Source organism: Sciurus carolinensis, chromosome 4, assembly GCF_902686445.1.
Source record: "Sciurus carolinensis chromosome 4, mSciCar1.2, whole genome shotgun sequence".
Classification (NCBI taxonomy): Eukaryota; Metazoa; Chordata; class Mammalia; order Rodentia; family Sciuridae; genus Sciurus; species Sciurus carolinensis.
In genome coordinates this window covers 165,701,106-165,721,115 of record NC_062216.1, presented here as the reverse complement: position 1 = coordinate 165,721,115, position 20,010 = coordinate 165,701,106, and the positions used below count along the sequence as shown (strand labels likewise).

The following is a 20,010-nucleotide window of genomic DNA, read 5'->3' as shown; positions in this document are numbered from 1 at the left end:
CTGAAAATGTGTCAGATACCCTTGAACGTTGCACGTGCATTAAAATCAAACAGTCATTTGTCTTGACTTCAACACAAAAATATTAAGTTTATGAGTTAGATTTTGCCATCACACTTAGTTCTAAGATTCCCTGAAGTTGATGATTGTTCCTCATGGCCTGATTTTCCAGCTGAGGAGAGAAACAGGAATGTCCTTGGATGAGGTCTGACCACAGTGGCCAGGACCAGTAGCTGCCCCTTTGGTTTCCCATGAGGTTATGAGGCACCGTCAGCGTGGAAAGCAGTCCACTTCCCCAGGCTTTGTGGAGGCTTGTCTCTGCTAGCCACGCTGATGACCTCAGAAGGCCCCATGTCACACGCTCTGTTGGGAGATCCCTCTCTCCTCCCTTGGTCCCTAGAGAAAGGAAGAATGATAGAGGGGTGAGGTCCTTCTTCTGGAGAATCCAACTCTGTCCAGCTTGTCCGAGCCAAGACACCTCTCCAGGGGTGAGCCAGGGTGGGGTGCTTTCCACTAGGTGGCGCTGGTCTGCCTGAAACTGAAGCAGTTTGAGGGTTGCCTTCCCACTGACTCTGGATGGCTTCTCAGAGTGCTGATATTACTTGTGAACCAAGGATTCTGGAGCTGCAGACTTCCTGGGCGACTTTTCTTGTGATGCCATCAGTCAAGTTGAGCTGTTTGATAGCAGATCTGTAGGATCTCCAGGTGGGGTGATCTCTGCTTTTGTCCCTGGAGGGATGAGACCCTATTTCCCTCCTTGGGGTGAATCTGCAGCTACATCCTGGCTACTTCACCATGAGACTGTTCAGCCCGTCTGGGACGGTTCCAGAACATTCCACATTCTGATTGGATCATGGCAGGGCTGCAGCTGTCGGGAAATACTCTTACAGCCTCCTTTGGCCTGGTCCTCAACTCTGGAGCTGAGCCAGTATTTAACTGGCTCTGCATCTCACCGTGGTTTTGTGTGGCTGTCAAGTTAGTCATGCTGATAAGAATCAAGCTGATAAGGAGGAAGAGAGTTTATAGGGAAAAAAGTGACTACAAACATAACCTTAAGTTAGAGCCCAACGTCAAAGAAGGGAGGATCTGGAGCTAAGAGACAGCGCGCAGGCAGCTGGTGTGCTGAGTGTAAGCTCAGGCTGGCTGGGTGGTGGGACCAAATGTAAGCTCGGCGGGTCTCGGTGGGCACAGTTAGCGGTCAAATAAAATGGGACGGAAAGTGGCCGAAGCAAGCTTTATTGGAATTTGGCTCTTGGGCGAAATTCCCAGACCCCCGGCGGGTATAGGGACCTGGAGAAAATCCGCAGGTGGCCCTGGCTGCCCAGGGTTTTTATAGACTAGGGTGGGAGGGGGTCTTGTTGAGTGACAGGTGGGTGTGAAGGGTCAGTGGAACTTTCCATCCACCTTGCTGCGAACTTTCTGGTCCCCTTTGTCAGGCTGGTCTTTGTTCTAGCTGCTCAGCTGTGCCCCCTATAGTCGCCTAATTTCCGACCTAACACTGAGCATTGCTTCTTTGTCCAGTCTGATGTTCAACTGAATATTGAGGCCATTTATATTTATTGTAATTATATATATGATTAAATTTTCTTACTGTTTGTTTCTGTTTGTCCCCTCTGTGTTTTGTTCCCTTCTTCTTTTTGGAATTGATTTTTTTTTCCTCTCCCAAATGATTCCATTTTTATCTCATGATTGACTCCTTAGATTTAATCTTTCATCTTATTTTTTTTAGTTGTTTCTTTAGAGTTAATCATATATATATATTTTTAACATATCTCAGACTAATTGCAAATGCTGTTATTTCAATATAAAATGTGTTTATACATTTTATTTAAATGTATAAAATGTATTTTGCATATAGTGTAAGAATTGCTGGACCCAGTGGTAAATTTATTTTTAACTTTCTTAGGAATTGCTGAACTATTTTCCAAAATAGTTACATTTTACATTTCTACCAGCAATGTATGAGGGTTCCAATTTCCCTACATACTCACCAGCACTTGCTATTATCTATTTTTTTTTTTAAATTCTAGCCATACCTGTGGAGTGATCTGGTTTATTGTTGTGGTTTTCTTTTTCATACCCCCAATGAATAATAATACTGAACATTTTCTTATGTGTTTATTGGTCATTTGTATATTTTTTTGAAGAAAATTCTATTCAGATCCTTTGTTTTTAAATCGGTAATTTTATGAAGTCATAAAATCTCTTTTTTTGGTACCAGGGAGAGAACCCAGGGGTGCTTACTCACTGAGCCACATCCCCACCCTTTTATATATATATTAAAATCTCTCGTGGGCTGGGGTTGTAGCTCAGTAGTTGAGCACTTGCTCAGCATGTGTGAGGCACTAGGTGCGATTCTCAGCACTGTATATGAATAAGTAAATAAAGTAAAGGCATTGTGTCCATTTACAAATGGACAAAATATTTTACAAAAATATTCTTAAAAAACCTCTTTATTACAGATTTAAGTCCTTATCAGAAAAAAAAAAATTACCGTAAGCAAGGAAAGGTAGTCACAGTTTTCAAATGTCAAAATGTCAAATGCAGCTTGAGTCTAGCTCTTCCTCTGAGTTGCCAGACACCCTTGCCTCTGTGTCCTCACCTGCAGAAAAGTCACATCACATACCCCCAAAGTATGTAAAATCATCATATGTCTATTTTTTAAATGGGGAAATTTTTAGATCTCTAGGGAATGATTATAAAACTCCAACCAAGTGCAGTGGCACCCACCTGTAATCCCAGAGGCTCAGGAGGCTGAGGTGGGAGGATCACAGGTTCAAAGCCAGCCTCAGCAACTTAGTGAGGCCCTGTCTCAAAATAAAATATAAAAGGGGCTGGGATGTGACTCAGTGGCTAAGCACCTGTGGGCTTAAGTAAATAATCCATGTGCAATCGAATGGAGAAGTAAATGCAATGCAAAGTAGTGCTTAAGTCCCGTGGAGTCACCTGCCGTCCCTCCCTCTAAAGCTGGTGGGAAGGGGAGTGTCCATGAGTGACATTTGCCCAGGATGAAACAGACTTGATGGAAGGATCCAGCCCTCCTCCCAGCCCTTTGGTCCCCAGCTGTGCGACTTGCCAAACATGGCTTTGTGGCCAAGCAGCAGACTTTGCCCCCTCTGAAAGGTGTCGTGGGAACAGCACAGGAGGCAGCAGACTCTCCCAGGGAGCAAGCCGGAGGGCTTCTCGGAGGAAGCAATGCCAGGTTTGGGTTTTGAAGGATGAAGGAGCAGGATGTTTCCAGGAGCAGGTGCTCCTGGCAGAAGAATCCTCAGAAGCAGATGTCCAGGGCCGCCTGCTCCAATTCAGCAATGGCCAGTAAGGGAGCAGGGGCGCCCGGGGCGTGCGGGAGGCTGGGCAGAGGTAGCAGCCATGGGGTAGGCGGGACAAGCTGCAGGGTTGGAAGGACGGGGTGCCCTCTGAGTGGGTCCTTGAGGAAGTGGGGCAGAGGGTGGAGCTGGCCAGCAGCTCAAAGGTGACTTTCAGTTTCCCTTTCCAGGACCTGGGTATATCTGGCCCCCGGGGGTGTGTTCAGTCACCACATCTGGCGACAGCATCCGCACAGCCAGGACAGCAGAGCCTGTGTGAGCTCAGCCAGGGGAAGAGTCCTCCTTGGTGAGTCCGGGTGGGACGTCGGCCCGCTCCCCGCCCTCCCCGGCGCTCTGTGAGAGAAGGGCTGTTGTTCCCATTTTACAGATGAGCTCCGAGAAGCCAGGGAATCAGCCCCAGGTAGCACAGTGAAGCAGGAGGAGAGCCTGCAGGGTTCCCGGTCCCCCTCCACAGAAGAGAGGGTGGGGTCCTGCTCAGATAGGTCACCAGGCTCCCTCCGTGCAGCCCAGGCTCCACAGCCAGGTGACCCCAGAGGGAAGGTCTCCAACAGAAAGAATGTTCTCCAGGCAGAAAACAGAAACAAAACCGGGGGGGTGGTTCACATCTGTAATTCCAGCCATGGACTCAGGAGGCTAAGGCAGGAGGATTGCCAGTTGGAGGCCAACCTGGGCAACTTAGCCAAACCCGGTCTTAAAAAACAAAAAGGACCGGGGAAATAGCTCAGTGTAAAGTCCACCTGGGTTCAATCTCCAGTACTGAAAAGAAAAGAAAGAAGACAAATGGAATGACTGAGCTTGTGCCATGGCCCCAGAGGCTGGTTGCTGTCATGTCCAGTGATGGCCCTGCATCTCAGCTCCTGGGTAAGCTGGGCCCAGGAGGACAGGAGCCCTCCTGGCTGGTCCTGGGCCCAGTGCTGGCTGCAGCAGAGACAAGAGGGCCCGGGCTGGGATGGGTGCCCAGGAGTCTGGGGGCAGACAGACATGCAGAAGCATTATAGGGGCCGAGGTACCCCAGGAACGCCCAGCATTCTGGGGTTAGGGCCTGAGGAGGCTGAGGATCTCAGGATGGGAAGCTCAGAGAGCAGGGGAGGGAGCAGCCCCAGCAAGGGCCCGGCTGAGAAGCAGGAAGTTCACAAAGGTGCTAGAACCCAGGTGCAGGGAGGAACTGCGGCAGGTGGCTGGGTGGTCATTCACACGTCCTTGGGAGGAGCGAGGATGCCTGCAGCCCGGAGGGAGAGGCCTTGCTGAGCTGCTCCGTCCTGCCGCACTGGAGAGCTCGGGCCCAGCTCCCTGTCTAGCAGGCCCGGCCTGGCACCGCCTGGGCCCCTCTCGGTGCCTCCTTCTCCCAACCGTAGCCCTTCTGGGGATCGGGCATCCTGCGGGCCAAGCAGCAGGGAGCACTGTCCCATATCCAGGTCCCAGACAAGGTCCTCGGGAGACCTAGGGTGACCAGGAAGGGTGAGAGCGCGTGCCCACCCTCTGGCTTTCTGGGTTGACTCCCGATCCTCATGTCTCATGACCTCGGGACACCGCCCTGCCTCTGGGGCCACGCAGCATTCGAAGCAGGAAGCAAGTGGAAGTGGCAGGCCGCTCTCCTGTCACGAGGCCCTTGTGTCTCTACAGTCAGGACCGGGCACACAGTCACTGCTAGCCGTGAGAGGGCCCAGGTGTCACCTGGATATCCAGCGTCCAAGAGAAGAGGCAGCGGGGGTGGAGGAAGGGCGCTTGTCATTGGGCAGACAGCCACCTGGGGGCCGTGGGAGTCACTGAGCTGGTCAGAGAGCAAAGAGGGACCTACCCAGGAATGGCCAGAGCCAGTATGGCTTGGAAAGAAGGAAGAACCCACTGCCCACCTTGGGCGGGCCTGACAGGATACCTCACGGCTGCCTGCGTTCACGCTCTCCTCACGGGACGGAAGCCAGGGTCCCCCAGCCCAAAGCCACGAGGGACATTCCCAAAGCCCATCAAACAAGTCGAGTTCATTATTCTTAGCGAGGGCGCAGGCGCCGTGGAGCCCCGCGGCCCTCAGGAGCAGGCGTTAGGAAGCTGCTCGGGCCAGGCTTTGGCTGGGTGGTCTGGGGAAGGGTGTGGACGGTGCGCCGCAGAAAGTGTGGGGCGGGTCCATCCGTGGGCACCCCAAGGAACCCGATCTGGAAGGAGAAGAGAACCAGTGTCGGAATTATTGACAATTTATTATTGAATTTACTGAGTAGCAAATTCACAGGCCTCACGGCTCTGCTCTGTGGCCGTTCTCTGATTACACGTGGGTCCCGCCATAGTCATAAGCCGGGCAATCACAGGTCCTTTCATTCTTAATTTCTAATATCTGTAACACTCAAGTCACACGTCACACTTTATGTGATTAGATAAGGGGTTACGATAAAGCTAAGAGGGGCCAAGGCAGCCATGGGGGTTCAGGAGGCTGAACTGACAGCAAAGGCAGAGCAGACATGAGTGCGGAGTCACTGTAGGTGGTCAGACAAGAGGAAGAACCAGCAGAACTTGATCGGGGTCAGTGCTGTCCAAGCACAAGGTCATGTCCTGACGGAAGGTAGTTTCACAGTGTCAGCTTGGAGTGGGACTTGGTGTTTCATCGTGGGCAGGAGAAACCTCACCCTGCCAGGACAGAGATTTCGAGTTTCCTCACTGTGGCGATTTTCTTGGGCAAGGCTCGTGACCAGGTGATGAGCTCAGGGAGCCATGCCCCGTCTTGGGGTGCCTCTCCTTTGATGGGTCCCGAGTGAGGACTGGCATTATTTGGAGGTGGATGTGTTTGATAAGCTTGTGGGCCTGGGTTTTTCGATAGGAGCTTGATCCACTGGCGCCTCCGTGCTTCTGACTAATTCAGTAGGTTCACGGGTGGTAATTCTTATCACCATTAATTTGTCAATTTGTGCTTTCTGGCTGTGCCAGGCAGATGGTGATCGTTCACTTGTACAAACAAGGTGTGGAGACATTCCACCTCAGCCCTCAGCGCCGGGCAAGCGACGGCCTGACAAGATGGAGTAACAGAGGTTTAGGCAGAGCCCGGAAACTGCTCTTCTGAAACTCATGGAGTGACGCAGAGCAGAGCACAGCAGGGTGCATTGACCAAGAGGGACATGTGGGCCCAGGACCCATTGACATGGAAGGACAAGAGTCGTTTACAACAAACACACACGCGAGGGAATCGGGCATCGTCGGGAAACCACGGGATTTGAACCAGAGGCTTGGTTCAGGGCCTCCCTCGAGAACTCTTGTGAAATCTCAGGGACGTTAGGAACCCTCGTGGTGGCTCCCTCGGTGTCTCCGGGGTGTGACCCTGGATGAGGCGTGCGAGGCGCCCTCCGGGAGCATCAGCCGCTCTCATCCTCGCAGCTGCAGGACGTTCCTTCTGCTTTCTTGTGTGGATTGTTTCTCTACAGGGCTGCCTCCTCACCTGTGTGGTCCTGTCCCTGCCAGGACAAGTGGTCTCTGCCTTGGCTGAGCGCGAGGGCAGAGGGAGCTGGGAGGGTGACTCACGTTCTCTAAATAGCAGCCGCAGAGCCAGGAGACAGCCTCCCTTTAGTCCGCTTGGCCTCGCTGCCGCCCCAGCGGGAAGCTCCGGAGGCCTTTGCCACAGCTGGCTCACATCCCAACCCCAACTGGCCTTCTCCTCCCTTCAGCCTGGACGCCTGGGGAGCCGTGAGGAGAACCTCTCGGAGCCGCTGCTGGTGCCATGGACCCAGACGCCCGCGAGACCCGCCCAGGTAACCCGCTTCCTCTCCTCTGGCCGGTTCCTGCTCAAGACCCAGGACTGGGGAGGCTCCTCCCAAGCTGACGGGCCTGAGAGGACTCAAGGAGGGAGCTGGGAGAGGAGGGTCCCTGCCCTCCCTCAGGGGCTGGCCTCTTCCTCCCCACCCTACCCCCGGCCACCAACGACGACGCAGGTGGTGCAGGGACACAGCTGAGCCACCTGAGAGGTCCTGCCCTTTCCTCTCCCAGGCTGGCCGACCTGGGCCTCGCCCTCGAGGGGCTGTGCCCTCCAGCTCTGGTCCTGCACAGCTCTGATGGCTCAGCACAAAGAGTGACTCAGAATGCCACTGAACTTGACCCCACTGTGACCCTGAGCTCCTCGCCTGAGCTCACCTATAACCTCCGTGGCCTGGGCCAGCGCCTGCCACATAGTAGGCTCTCTCCGATTGTCCCCTCTCCCCCCTCTGCCTGGATCCCGACGGTGGCAGGTGGACCTGTGTCCGGATGCCTGCCCTGCACAGCCAGAGAGGAGCACCTGCTTATCTAACCAGGTGCAGCCGCCTGGGCGGGGCTGACGCTGCTCCAACAAAAGGAAAATCTGACCCGAAACCAGGCAGACCCACCCTCCGCTGTCCACGTCAGCGCTCCCCCTCCCAACTCGCTTTCTCAGAACTGTTCCCGTCCTCCTCCCCCATTGCCTGGGTCACCCGGTCAGCGCAGATGGCGCTCAGGACTCTGGAGGGGAGGAGGGTGCAGCTCCCAGGAGGCCTGAGTCCCTAAGCAGGGCTGCCGCAGGACCCCTCCAGCAGCGTCACCGGGGAGCCCAGGCCGGGGAGAAAGCACCAGCATGGGCCAGAGGCAGCCCCCCTCCACCCTCCTGAAAATCCCCTCCACGGCCAGTCCCCGAGGGTCCTCCATAAACACGAGAAAGCCTCTGCAGGTAGATTTACTCGGTGGCGTGTAGACATTATTTTTAAATTTTAAAAAAGCCCACAGTTACACTGTAGTGTAGGATGCAGAAATCACAAGACTTTTCCCCTCCGTACTAGGAATTGAACTCGGGGCTGCCCCAACCTGAGCCGCACCCCCAGCACTTTTGTTTGTTTTCTTGGTACCAGGGACTGAACCCAGGGGCGCCAAACCACTGAGCCACATTCAGCCCTTTTTGTATTTTGTTTAGAGACGGGGCCTCGGGGCCTCACTGAGTTGCTGAGGCTGGCCTTGAACTCGTGATCCTCCTGCCTCAGCTTCCTGAGCCTCTGGGATTACAGGCGGGCGCCACTGCGAACCCACCCCCCACCCCACTTGTTACTTACTGTTTAGAGACAGGGTCTCTAAGTTGCCCAGGTTGCCAGGCTTTGGATCCAGATCCTCAGCTTTCTGGCTGCTGGTGTTGGACAGTCACTTCCTGTCCCCCTTTCTCCTTCTGTGAAACAAGCACAATGCCTGTGGTACACACAGTAGGAGACACATTCTGTGTCATGTCCCAGCAAACACGTGCACAGACACACTGGCACCCTGACCTTACCTGCAGGTCCCTGCAAACGACACACTTGTGGGGCAACTCATTTGGACAGTGAACCTGCCCTGAACTGACCAGAGACTATTTACAGTCATTTCTCCCTCTCTTTTTTGATACCAGGGATTGAACCCATGAGAATTTAACTACTGAGCCACACCCCAGCCCCCCCACCTTTTTTTTGAAACGGTCTAAGTTGCTGAAACTGACTTTGAACTTGCAATGCTCCTGCCTCAGAATCCTGAGTGGCTGAGATTACAGGTGTGCAGTGAATATTCATTTGGTTCACTATCAAAATATTAATGCATTTGATTACTAGGACTGGCAAGAGATAACATCATATATGCCCTGCATTACCTTCCTAAAAGATTAAAAATTCTATTTAATTACATATTTCAACATAGCTAGTAGAAAGGAGTTTTAATGTTCTCAACATGAATAAGTGACAAATGTTTGTAATAAAGACATAACAAGTACTCTGAAATATCTTACCATACCCTACAAAAACATACAATTATGTGTCAATTAAAAATTATTTAAAAGTACTTGTAAAAACATTTAAAATTCTGAATTCTTAAAACATTCTAGGTCCCAGGAGTTTAGATAAGATATATATGTGTGCATATGTATATATACACACATGCAGACATATATACACATATATACCCTTATCTATACATATACACATTTATATTTAGTTGGAATATTTTACAAAATAATACCCTTCCTATGTTTGATTCACTTTTATTACTGATTCCATTTCCTTTTTAAAATGCTGTGGAGCACACCTGACATCCCAGCAGCTCGGGAATCTGAAGCAGGAGGATCGCAAGTTCAAAGCCAGCCTCAGCAACTTAGCGAGGCCCTAAGAACTCTCAGGGAGACCCTGTCTCTAAATAAAATATAAAAAGGTCTGGAGGTGTGACTCAGTGGTTAAGTGTCCCTGAATTCAATCCCTGGCACAAAAGATAAATAAATAAATATTTTGATCAACCCAATATACTTATCTCAGAACCATGGATGGGATAAAACTCCGTTTTGAAGACACTGTGAACAGTGTTTGACAGACGACAGGCCCAGGGCAGCTGGAAGCTGCCATTGGAGCGTTCTGCTGTCCCGGCTGAAAGGCTCCCTTCCTGGCTGCCCTGGGCTGAGAAGACGTTGTTTCTCTGTAAAGCACCATGGCCCGTCCCTGGCACTGAGTCCTTCTTGGGCTGCCATCACAAATCACCCCAGGCTGAGTAACTGAAGCAGAAGACATTCCCCTCTCCCGGCTCTGGAAGCCAAAGGCCATGCTGGGGGTTTCTGGTGAGGCCTGTCTTCCTGGCCTGCAGGGCCTACAAATGACCTTTCCTCTGCGCATGGGGATGGGGGAAGATCTGGTACCTCCTCCTCTTCTTGTAAGGACACCGGGCCTGTGGATTAGGCCCACCCTTGTGAGCTCATTTCATCTTAATTACTTCACTTCCTTAAAGGTCCTATCTCCCGACACAGTCACTGGGTGAAGGGCTTTAACGTGTGGATATGGGGTCGCAATTCAGTCTATAACACCAGCAGTCCACAGGGGTGCCCCAGGTGGGCTGGGGCGTAGCTCTGGTAGAGTGCTTGCCTCGCATGTGCGAAGCTCAGTGCGTGATCCCCAGCACTGCAAAAAAAAGTCCCCCATGTGACAGCAGCCAGGACGCTATTTCCCTCTACCACGCTGCCTCTTAACCACGCTCTCCTCCCCACTAGAGAGCAACGAGCGCTTCACTGAGGATGTCATTGAGTATTTGCAGGACACAGTGAGCAGAGAGGATCTGCAACTCCTGCTGAACGAAGAGGCCTGGAAGAGCCTGGTGGCCGAGGCTGATCTGTCCAGGTAGCTGTGGTCGGTCGGGAGCTTCACCCTCTGCGGCTCGTCCTGTCCTGGTCCCAGCCTATTGGATGGGGCCAACACAATCAGGGCAGGTCTCCCCACTCACGTGCCTGGTGTCTCCAGATAGTCTCACAGACACCCTTACAAGTGTGCTTAACCAATTTTCTAGGCTTTTCTCAATCCAGTCAAGTTAACAACCAAGGTGAACATTCTCAGGGCCTGACCACGCGCCACCCTCATGGCGAATCTGAAGTCGCTGTCCTGGAGGTTTGTGGCTTTAGCCTCCAGTTCCTCTAGAGGCCAGAAACAGCACAAAAGCCCCCATCGGTTGTCACATTGTTAGGTTAAACATCCTTTAATGCTTGGGGCCAAAAGAGTTTCAGATCCTGAATTGTTTTGTTTTGTTTTGGGATTTTGAAATATTTACAGATACGTAATGGGACCCAAGTCTAACTGTGAAATTCATTTGTTTCTTTATACCTAATGTAGTGTCCTGAAGGTAAATTTATTTTTCGTAAGCCTGCATTTTGATAGCAACCTGTCCCATCAGGTCATGTGTTGAACTTTCTACTTGGAGCAATATGATGTGCTCAAAGGTTTCAGATCTTAGAACATTTCAGATTTAGGATTTTTGGATTAGGGATGCTCACCTGTACGGTCTTTTGGCCAGAGTTCCCAGGCATACAAAGTAGGAGGACATTCCAGTAGCTGAGGACAAAGAGAAGCTTTCCCTTGAGCATTAAGTCTTCCCTAGCATTTTCTGAATTAAGGGGTCTTTTTTTTTTTTTTTTTTTTTTTTGAGGTACTGGGGATCGAACTCAGGGCCTTGTACTTGCAAGGCAAGCACTCTACCAGCTGAGCTATCTCCCCAGCCCCAAGGGGTCTTGTTTGTTTGTTTCTCAATTCTCTTTTGTTCAGATACAGAGCTTCTGCTCTACAAATGGTTTGGTAGTGATGGCATTGACCTTGAGTGAGAAGGTGCTTTATCAAATGCCTACCTACTAACGCGCGTCTTAAGATGACTTTCACACATCCATCGCCTTATTAAGGACCATGGAGCATTTATGATGCACCCAACATGTTTAGCATCAGAAGAAAAATTCTGTACATCAGAAAAATTCTTTTTCATTTGAGTTATAGTAAAAGCTCTGAGATTCATACAGGATAGAGCTTACTGAGCCCATTTTACAGATAAGCAAACTGTCTTTCTTAATCACTTGGTCTTTACTGTTCCAGGGAGGAAGCAGATGCGCTGTATGAAGCTCTGCATAAACTTAAAGGAGACACCACCTTGGAGGACAAAGCCGCACTCCAAGGACACATGCTGGACAGGGAGAGGTTCTTGGAAGTGTTTCCCCAGGTGAGAGGGGAGCTGGAGGCACACATAGAGAAGCTGCACGCCCTTGCAGACAGGGTGGACAAGGTGCACAGGGACTGCACCATCTCCAACGTAGTGGCCAACTCCACCGGCGCTGTCTCTGGAATCCTCACCATCCTTGGCCTGGCTCTGGCGCCTGTGACAGCAGGGGTCAGTCTGGCCCTTGCTGCCACTGGGGTGGGGCTGGGAACGGCAGCCGCTGTGACGACAGTCTCCACTAGCATCGTGGAGCATTCAAACGCTCTGTCAGCCCAAGCAGAAGCCAGCGGCCTGTTGTCCACCAGCTCGGACAGGATGAAGGTGGTTAGAGAGGTGGTGGGCTTCGGTGTGTCCAGAGCCTTTTCCTTAACCAAGAACTTCCTGCAAGTGCTTGAAGACATCGGGAAGCACATCCGGGCCATCAAGCTGGCCAAAACCAACTCCCGCTTACTTGCCAATGCCCAGCGGCTCATGACCACCGGCAGAGTCTCAGTCCGGAGTGGTAAGCAGGTACAGAAAGCCTTCGGAGGCACGGCTCTGGCCATGACCAAAGGGACCCGGCTCATGGGTGCGGCCACCGCAGGTTTCTTCCTTCTGATGGACGTGGTCAGCCTCGTGCAAGACTCAAAGCATCTGCATGAGGGGGCAAAGGCAGAATCAGCCCAGGAGCTGAGGCAGAAGGCGCGGGAGCTGGAGCAGAAGCTTCAGGAGCTCCTACAGACCCACGAGAGGCTGCAGCTGGACCCGTCGCCGTGACCTGCCGGGGACTCCTGCCACGTCCAGCGCGGGTGAGGGAAAGGGTTTCTGTCGAGGCCGATACCGGCTGTAGATTAATCACTAAGAAACTTATCTAATTAAATAACCACAGGAGCCTATGATCTTTTTAAATCCAAGGGGGTGTGACGGATTGAGCCATGCCAAGACCTGGCCTCTAACTGCATGGAGGAGCCCACCTGCCCTTTATTTAGAGTCGTCAGGGAAAGGGGGACCAGGGGGAGCTGCTTCTGTGAGGAACAGGGTGGGCTGGGGTTAGGGAGGCCATCTGCCATGGCGGGTCCCCAAGTGGAAGGAGCATCTCCTCAAGGGGGAGCCGCTCTGCAGAGTCCCCTACCCCAGACTGTGGGAAACAGTCTTGTGACTGCCAGTTCCTGGGAGCCAGTTCCTGGCTCGCCCAGGCCTGATTCTGTCAGCCCTGGATGGCTGCCCGCATATTCCCCCTTTCCTAGTTTTTAAATGCAAGTGATGGGCAGCAACTTGGAGGTCCTAGATCTTGGTTCCGAGTGTATGGTAACCTATTCTCATGATACAAAAAAATTAGTAGCAAACATATCATTTCAACAATATACCATCTAATTTAGGGAGTTTTTGATCAACTAGAGATGCAGGGTCCATGAGATCAATTTTGCTTTTTTGAATATCCTGGATGTGATGATGTAACTTTATAAGATCCAGGCTATTATTATTGCTATGTCAAATGTCCATTAGATGATTCTTCATGATCCTAGTCCCATTGGGAAGTATGATATTTAGTTGCAGTAACACAGAAATACTTACAGTCATCGGGCATTTAAGCCTTTGTTTAAATTAGAGAGCAAAAAACTCATTACTTATATTTGTAATAGTAGCTGTTGAAGCATTTAATTTGATCTCAATCAACTTATTAATACTTAACTTTCAGGGGCCATAGAATCTTGACAGAATGAATTATGCCCCTAGATATAGTGAAGGTGGGAACAGATAGAAACCTAAAAGAATAATTAAAATATATAAGGCCCAAATTATCATCAAATAAGAAATAACTGTTAGAATATAGATGTGAATTATTCATCTTTCTAGTGTAATATCAATCAGTTTGTTGAATTCTAATTCGTTCTTTGTCACATGGTTACCAGCAGTGCAACATAATATCCAAGTAATAGGGAATAGTTCAAATTACATGGAGTTTCAAAAATCAGAATGATTGTATCTTATTTTATATTCTGCAAATAGTTTTAAATAACTCAATTATTTACCTAGTTCCTTAGATCTTTCATTGTATTAAAAATTCAGATTAAACATGGTTGCTTGTAAATTCTTTCTAGAAGAAGTCAAAGCAAAACACATTTAGTGGCAATGTTGCCACGTTAGGCCTTCCTGGCTTTGAATCTTCTAGAGGAAGATATTTTGACATAACTGTCTTTTATCAATTTTTGAAGATCAATCCAAAAACATATCCATCACCTTCAGAGATTTTATGTAGTATTGGCAAGACATTTGTGTATTTTATCCATTTAAGAAAAGTGCCAGATTCTATTGCAGAACAATCAAGGTAATAAGATATTGGTGCGTATTCCACAGAAATGACTGACTTTTTATGAGAAAGTCCCATTCTAATAACTGTTTGAACATATAACCTTAAGTTCCAGGGGCCAGTATTATTGGCTGGCCTAGGTGCTCCTTACGCTGTCTTTTCCTCAAAGGTTACCTCTAGACAGCCAGAGTCTATCATGGGACCAGCAGATAGGTAAGTTTCCATTGCAGCCCGTGTAGTCAAATCCAATCACACAGATGGGTGTAATGTGAGCATCTGCAAAACCTCCCATCATATGAATGCCATCAGTAAATACTGGGATTGATTCTCCAGTCCACATCGCTGGGTGTGTTAAAGGTGGATCTGGGAAATAGGCCCAGTGAATTTCCTTATGGATTTCACTTACCTGAGAGCTCAATCGAGTCCGCACACAAACACTGTGGCTGGAGATTTAAGACCTCCTTATTGTAAAATCTGGTGCATTCGATTGCTCCATATGTCATTCAGCAGTGGTGAGACTCCCCATATCATAATTTTTAGAAAACATTTTTGAAATTAAGTGGGTTTACTTAGGGTTCTATTTTCCCCTTTTCTATTTTTTAAAATTGTAGAAAAAGATTGACATAAACTGGAGCATTATTAGCCTTAAATTGTACACAGTGGCCTAGCATTGTACGAGTATTTAAACCCATAAGAAGTGACTTAATGAATATTTCCATTTGGCCAGGAAAATTCATATAAGTTACCTATTGTTAAAGTCAATGTTATTGAATTGAAGAGGGCATTACAACAAAAGAAGCCCTAGTTTTTACCAAATATATAATTTGATTTTGTCTCTAGTAGTGGACTGAGTGACAAAGTTATAAGATAGAGTCAGTATAAATATTGAAAATCAGTTTTAAGACCTGTTTATTTTGTAGATAATGGCCTTATCATCTTAAGTTACATTAGAATTGGTAGTATCTTTTAGGATAGTGATCCAATAAATTATTTAAAAAGTTTTAGAATTTTATTTCATTGATCTAGCAATCATATTTTAAGGGATTTGTGCAAAAATATTTTTTATGCATAAAGATATAGTTGTATATTTTTTAAAACCTTGTTTTCAAAGTAGCAAAAATAATTTAAATGTCCAACATAGGGCTTTAGATAAATGAACTATATGATAAAAAATCTGGCATTAAAAGTAATATTGTAAAAGAATACTAACTATGTGTAATTTAAAATAATTTTACAAGTTTTAAAATTTACAATATAATTCTATATGTAAAAAATAAGTATATTTTTAAGCTTATGCTTGGAAAGCAGTTCAGAAGTTTATTTACTAAATGCTAATAATAGTTATTTATGGATAGTAGATCCTCAAAAGAGTCCTGTGTGTATTTAATTTTTCTTAGGTGGGTCTCTTGACAAAATTTAGATAAGGTGCTCTAATTTTGAAACCATCTTTAGCCTCTTATTTGAATATCATTATATAAAACCTCCATGTATAATTTGGATTAATATAAACTAAGTAACATAATTTAATATCATATCTGAAACATGAAATAGGTAAGTCAAGAGAATTTTTATTCCCTCTTGGGGGAAGGTGTCAAAATATTTCTATATCCCATATTGTTAACCTTTAAATAAGCTAGTGTCTCTTGAATGTCCTTTAGAAATATAGTTAAGTTTACTTCTTAGTGTAGGGAGTCACATAAAAATTGTATGACATATTAATTTAATTTTAAAATGTTAAATGACACAATTAAATTTTTACTAAATTGTTATTATTATATAAGTTTGTAGGAGACCATTATTGTAAAAAGCTTTAGTTTGGAGAGCATTAGCTTAGCAAAATATCCCTTCAAATCATATATTTTAAAGACTTCTTTATCTGGGAAACAAGGATACAATTGACATAACAAGTTAGTAATAATTATCATAGTATCCAATCGATGATCTTTTAGCATTTCATCCTTGTAAATCAATAAGTATCTCCTGTAACAAAGACTTACATAATTAATCCTATTCACTTTAAATTTGACCTATTTATTTTTAATTGTAAGTCAAACATCAAACACATAAATACCAATATTATTTCTTTCCTGTTGAAGACAATTGTCAGAAGTAGATGAATGATATAGATCTTGACTATAATGGGAATGAGCAATTTTATTAATTATTTGACCAGCTGGAAAAATGTGAATTAATAATTATAAAGAAGACTTTATTTGTATTTGTCTATCCAATGTAGATTAAAACTTATTATTAAAGTTATTTGGATCCATTTTTATTTTAATTTTAAATTGTGAGCATGCTCGTTGAACTGTAAGTAAATTTTGCTATCATGTCCATATAACCCTTGTGTATACACATTTATAGATTAGTCATAAAAAGAAATTCTCATAACTTATTTTAAGTGAAGACTCAAAAAAATTTCGGGTGGCCAGCTTTTGTCCCGATGAATGTCATTCACCCTTAAAAAATCATCCCTAAAAAGCAAAAGAACTGATCCATTAGAAAGCACGACTGGAACATCTCAACTTCAGAATCTCTCCTTTGGCTTTGGTCTCTGAGAAGCAAAGCCAGCGCCGATGGAGACAATGACGTTCCACCGGACCAGCGGGGAGCTGCCGAAGCGCAGCTGTTAGTCCCCTGGTCCCAAACTCCAAAGGTTACTGGTTCGATATCAGCCTGATAAGCTGCTTATTGCCGTTGCTTTTCCAGCGAGTTTACTCAGGGAGGTGGAAGACCAGAGCGCTGTGGACTGAAGGGGAATTAGCCGCGGGGAGGGCTGGCCTCGGCTCGCCACGTTTCCTGCCATCTGACAGGTCGGCCCGGCGCCTCCACTCGCCGGCTGTTCTCCTCTCCTGCCCTCGAGTCCCGGCCGCATCTGAACCAGGACCCTGCCCGCCAGTCTCCCCTGCCCAGTTGGACTGTCCTCCTCTCCTGACCCGGATGGCTTCTTCCCAGGACTCTGAACGTCTGCCCTCTCCGCCAGGTTGGGCGCAGCCTGCGGCCACGTGGCGCGGTCCAGCCCGCCCTGAGCCGACTGCAGAGGAGCGCACCCCACCCAGTGGGTCTGCAGCCTCCCCTGCGGGCAGGGGCTGCGCTCCTCCCCCGAGTTCTCACCGACGCGATACTGAGGACGGCGGGACCGATCTCTGCTTTCACTGTCTCTGCAGAGGGCGATCCCTTTCCCTTCCCCTTCCTAAGCGATGCGCACGCGCGCTTCCCAGGAGAAAGCGTTGGACACGCCCTTTCATTTATTTCTTCTAAAATCCTCTCGAACTGTCCCCATTCCAGGCGCCAACATGTAGGGGACTCCTGCCACGTCCAGCGCGGGTGAGGGAAAGGGTTTCTGTCGAGGCCGGTGCCGGCTGTAGATTAATCACTAAGAAACTTATCTAATTAATAACCACAGGAGCCTATGATCTTTTTAAATCCAAGGGGGTGTGACGGATTGAGCCATGCCAAGACCTGGCCTCTAACTGCATGGAGGAGCCCACCTGCCCTTTATTTAGAGTCGTCAGGGAAAGGGGGACCAGGGGGAGCTGCTTCTGTGAGGAACAGGGTGGGCTGGGGTTAGGGAGGCCATCTGCCATGGCGGGTCCCCAAGTGGAAGGAGCATCTCCTCAAGGGGGAGCCGCTCTGCAGAGTCCCCTACCCCAGACTGTGGGAAACAGTCTTGTGACCTCCAGTTCCTGGGAGTCAGGCTTCCGTGTCCCATGGCTCAGCCAGGCCTGATTCTGCCAGCCCTGGATGGGCTAACACATGACCCCACAATGACCCCTCTCCTCGGCTGCGGAGCTCAGGGGACACTCACTGGACAGAGGAATGTGCACATGGAGGCAATTTATTATATGGGAAAGAGTGAAATAAAGTCTCTGGGGCTGGGAGTCAAGGAGCTTGGCATTCCTGTGGCTGAGCACAGCAAGAGGGGTTGGGACAGAGCAAGTGGGTCAGTAAGAAGGCAGGAACCCAGAGTCTGAAGGAAGGGACAAGAGGGGACAAGAATGTGCAGGGAGCAGGAAGTTTATTTTGGACTGGAAGCCAGGTGTGATGATGCACACCTTAGCCCCAGCTACTCAGGAGGCTGAGGTGGGAGGATCGCTTGAGCCAGGAGGACAAGGGGGGAAAAAAAAAGAAAACAGGTGGCGCTGTGAACAAGGAGGCAGGTGGGCAGCGAGAAGCCATGAGGCGGCAGGAAAGCCAGAGCGGAGCCCGGAGAGTCGGAGTGCCGCAGCGGTGGAGGAAACAGCAGCCTCACCACCCAACCTCCCCGCAGTCCCACGTTCCAGCGAGTCTTCCCCTGGTGGCCTCTGGCCCCGTCCTTCCAGAGTCCGTTCACCCTTGGCTTATCTCTGGCAGACAGGGACTTCTTGATGGTGACAGTAGTGATGGTGGTGGTGGTGGTGACAGCAGAGTGGGTGGAGTGCAGGCGGCCAGCCTTCTTTGGGGCCAGCGTGCACTGAGGGACCAGTGAAGTTCCAACGAACCTCCAGACACTGTATTGGGATAATGGTCCATCTGGGGGTGAGTGGGTAGTGAAACCAGATTCAAGGAATGGGTTAAGGACTCTTTGGTATGTAGAGATCAGCCAGCGTGGGGTCAAAAGACACAGCCTCTCTCAGCCTCAGTTTCCATTAGCTTGGGAAGGAGGTGCTGGACAAGATGACATCTCAGATCCATCTGGCTCTTTCCATTTTGTGTTCTATATACTGTGGTTTGACAAACATTATCTGATTGTTCCAGAAATGATGGCCATAGGTAGGAGGTGCCATGAGACCAATGAAAGAGTCAGAAAGGTCCAGGATTACAGAGTGTAATCTTTTTAGGGGGGTGTATGGAGAGAAGTGCGGTCAAGCAGCAAGACCAGCGGATCCCACAACCTGGGTCAGAGGGAAGGGTCATATGGGTCATGTGTATATATATATATATATATATATATATATATATTAATCAGGATAAAAGTGACTTCAGCCAAGCCAGAATGTACCTGGTTTTATCTTGTTATGGGGCGCAACTTAGTACAGACCGATCACCACTGAGAAGTCCAAATTTTATTAAGCCGGCCAGCTGACTGTCTCACACAAAGCCCCAAAAATGGCTATTGGGAGAACAGCCCCAACTACAGGGTTGTAGGGGTTCTTATACCAAAAATTACATTAATCATAAGTGTCCGTTGCTATGATTTGAAATTACACATTAACATCATCGACAGAGGGGGAAATGGGTCAAAATGACCCTTACCTAGGTACAAACTAAAGAATGGTTACTAACATCCACACAATCACTGTTTACATGGTACATTGTTTAGGAATCTATTGGAATCAAAAGAGAGCAATGTTTCTTTACATAGGAATTATCATTCTGTGTTGTTAAACATGTCACACTAAATAATAATGATGGGTACAGAGGTGGGGTGTTCCCATGGGAGAAGCTTATTTCCTACATAACGTGGAGTCTCAGAGCAAAATGGAGTCTGTTTAGTCATTTCCCTTAAAGTCTGGCCTAGAACATTCTCATGGAGTCAGTTCTATCAGCCCATCACAATCTCAAGCCAATGTCAAAGATATCAGATACGTTCCCAGCACCGAGGGAGCCAGGATCTGGTAGTAAACCCTACTGCTCTAAGGGTTTTACCTACAGTGTGCTGGGAAACTATGCAGGGAAACAGGCCAGATTTACTCAGGGAAAATTGTAGCAGTTTTAACACAATGGCTGCAAGTCAAGTCAACCTGGGCTCCTACACTGACAGGCTGAACCTGTTAGGTGGACTCATTGCACCCCACCCCCCGGCACTCACTGTATGCCTGACTTCCTGTTGGGCAGGCCCAAAATGGCTGTAGTTAAGACTCCCTTGCTGAGGCTTCTGGCGCGCTGTTTTTAGTGTGTAGCCAAGGTCATGAACACCTTAACTCAGTGTAAATACTCAAGATCATAAACATCTGCTTGTGAGCATGC

General features: G+C 48.3%; 1 protein-coding gene across 3 annotated transcripts; it reads left to right on the top strand.

Moving 5' to 3' along the window:
• The first annotated feature begins 3,525 nt into the window (after positions 1 to 3,525).
• LOC124983937 (apolipoprotein L3-like) lies at positions 3,526 to 17,655 on the top strand. 3 transcript variants are annotated; one of them, XM_047551626.1, is made up of 4 exons: positions 3,526 to 3,609; positions 6,968 to 7,051; positions 10,291 to 10,417; positions 11,651 to 16,320. In XM_047551626.1, exons 2-4 carry the CDS (start codon positions 7,021 to 7,023, stop codon positions 12,525 to 12,527), a joined length of 1,035 nt encoding a protein of 344 aa, XP_047407582.1. In that variant the 5' UTR covers positions 3,526 to 3,609; positions 6,968 to 7,020; the 3' UTR covers positions 12,528 to 16,320. The 3 variants fall into 3 exon arrangements, with proteins under 3 accessions (XP_047407582.1, XP_047407583.1, XP_047407581.1); XM_047551627.1 differs by lacking the exon at positions 3,526 to 3,609 and adding an exon at positions 16,771 to 17,655 and having other exon boundaries at positions 6,839 to 7,051; positions 11,651 to 12,559; XM_047551625.1 differs by lacking the exon at positions 3,526 to 3,609 and having other exon boundaries at positions 6,840 to 7,051.
• The last annotated feature ends 2,355 nt before the right edge of the window (positions 17,656 to 20,010 follow it).

What these genes read in the sequence shown, in the direction of transcription:
- LOC124983937 (XM_047551627.1), top strand. Translation starts at nt 7,021, where the DNA reads ATGGACCCAGACGCCCGCGAGACCCGCCCAG. An exon ending in CGCCCGCGAGACCCGCCCAG is followed by an intron (nt 7,052 to 10,290) that starts GTAACCCGCTTC and finishes CCTCCCCACTAG; the next exon opens with AGAGCAACGAGCGCTTCACT. An exon ending in GCCGAGGCTGATCTGTCCAG is followed by an intron (nt 10,418 to 11,650) that starts GTAGCTGTGGTC and finishes TTACTGTTCCAG; the next exon opens with GGAGGAAGCAGATGCGCTGT.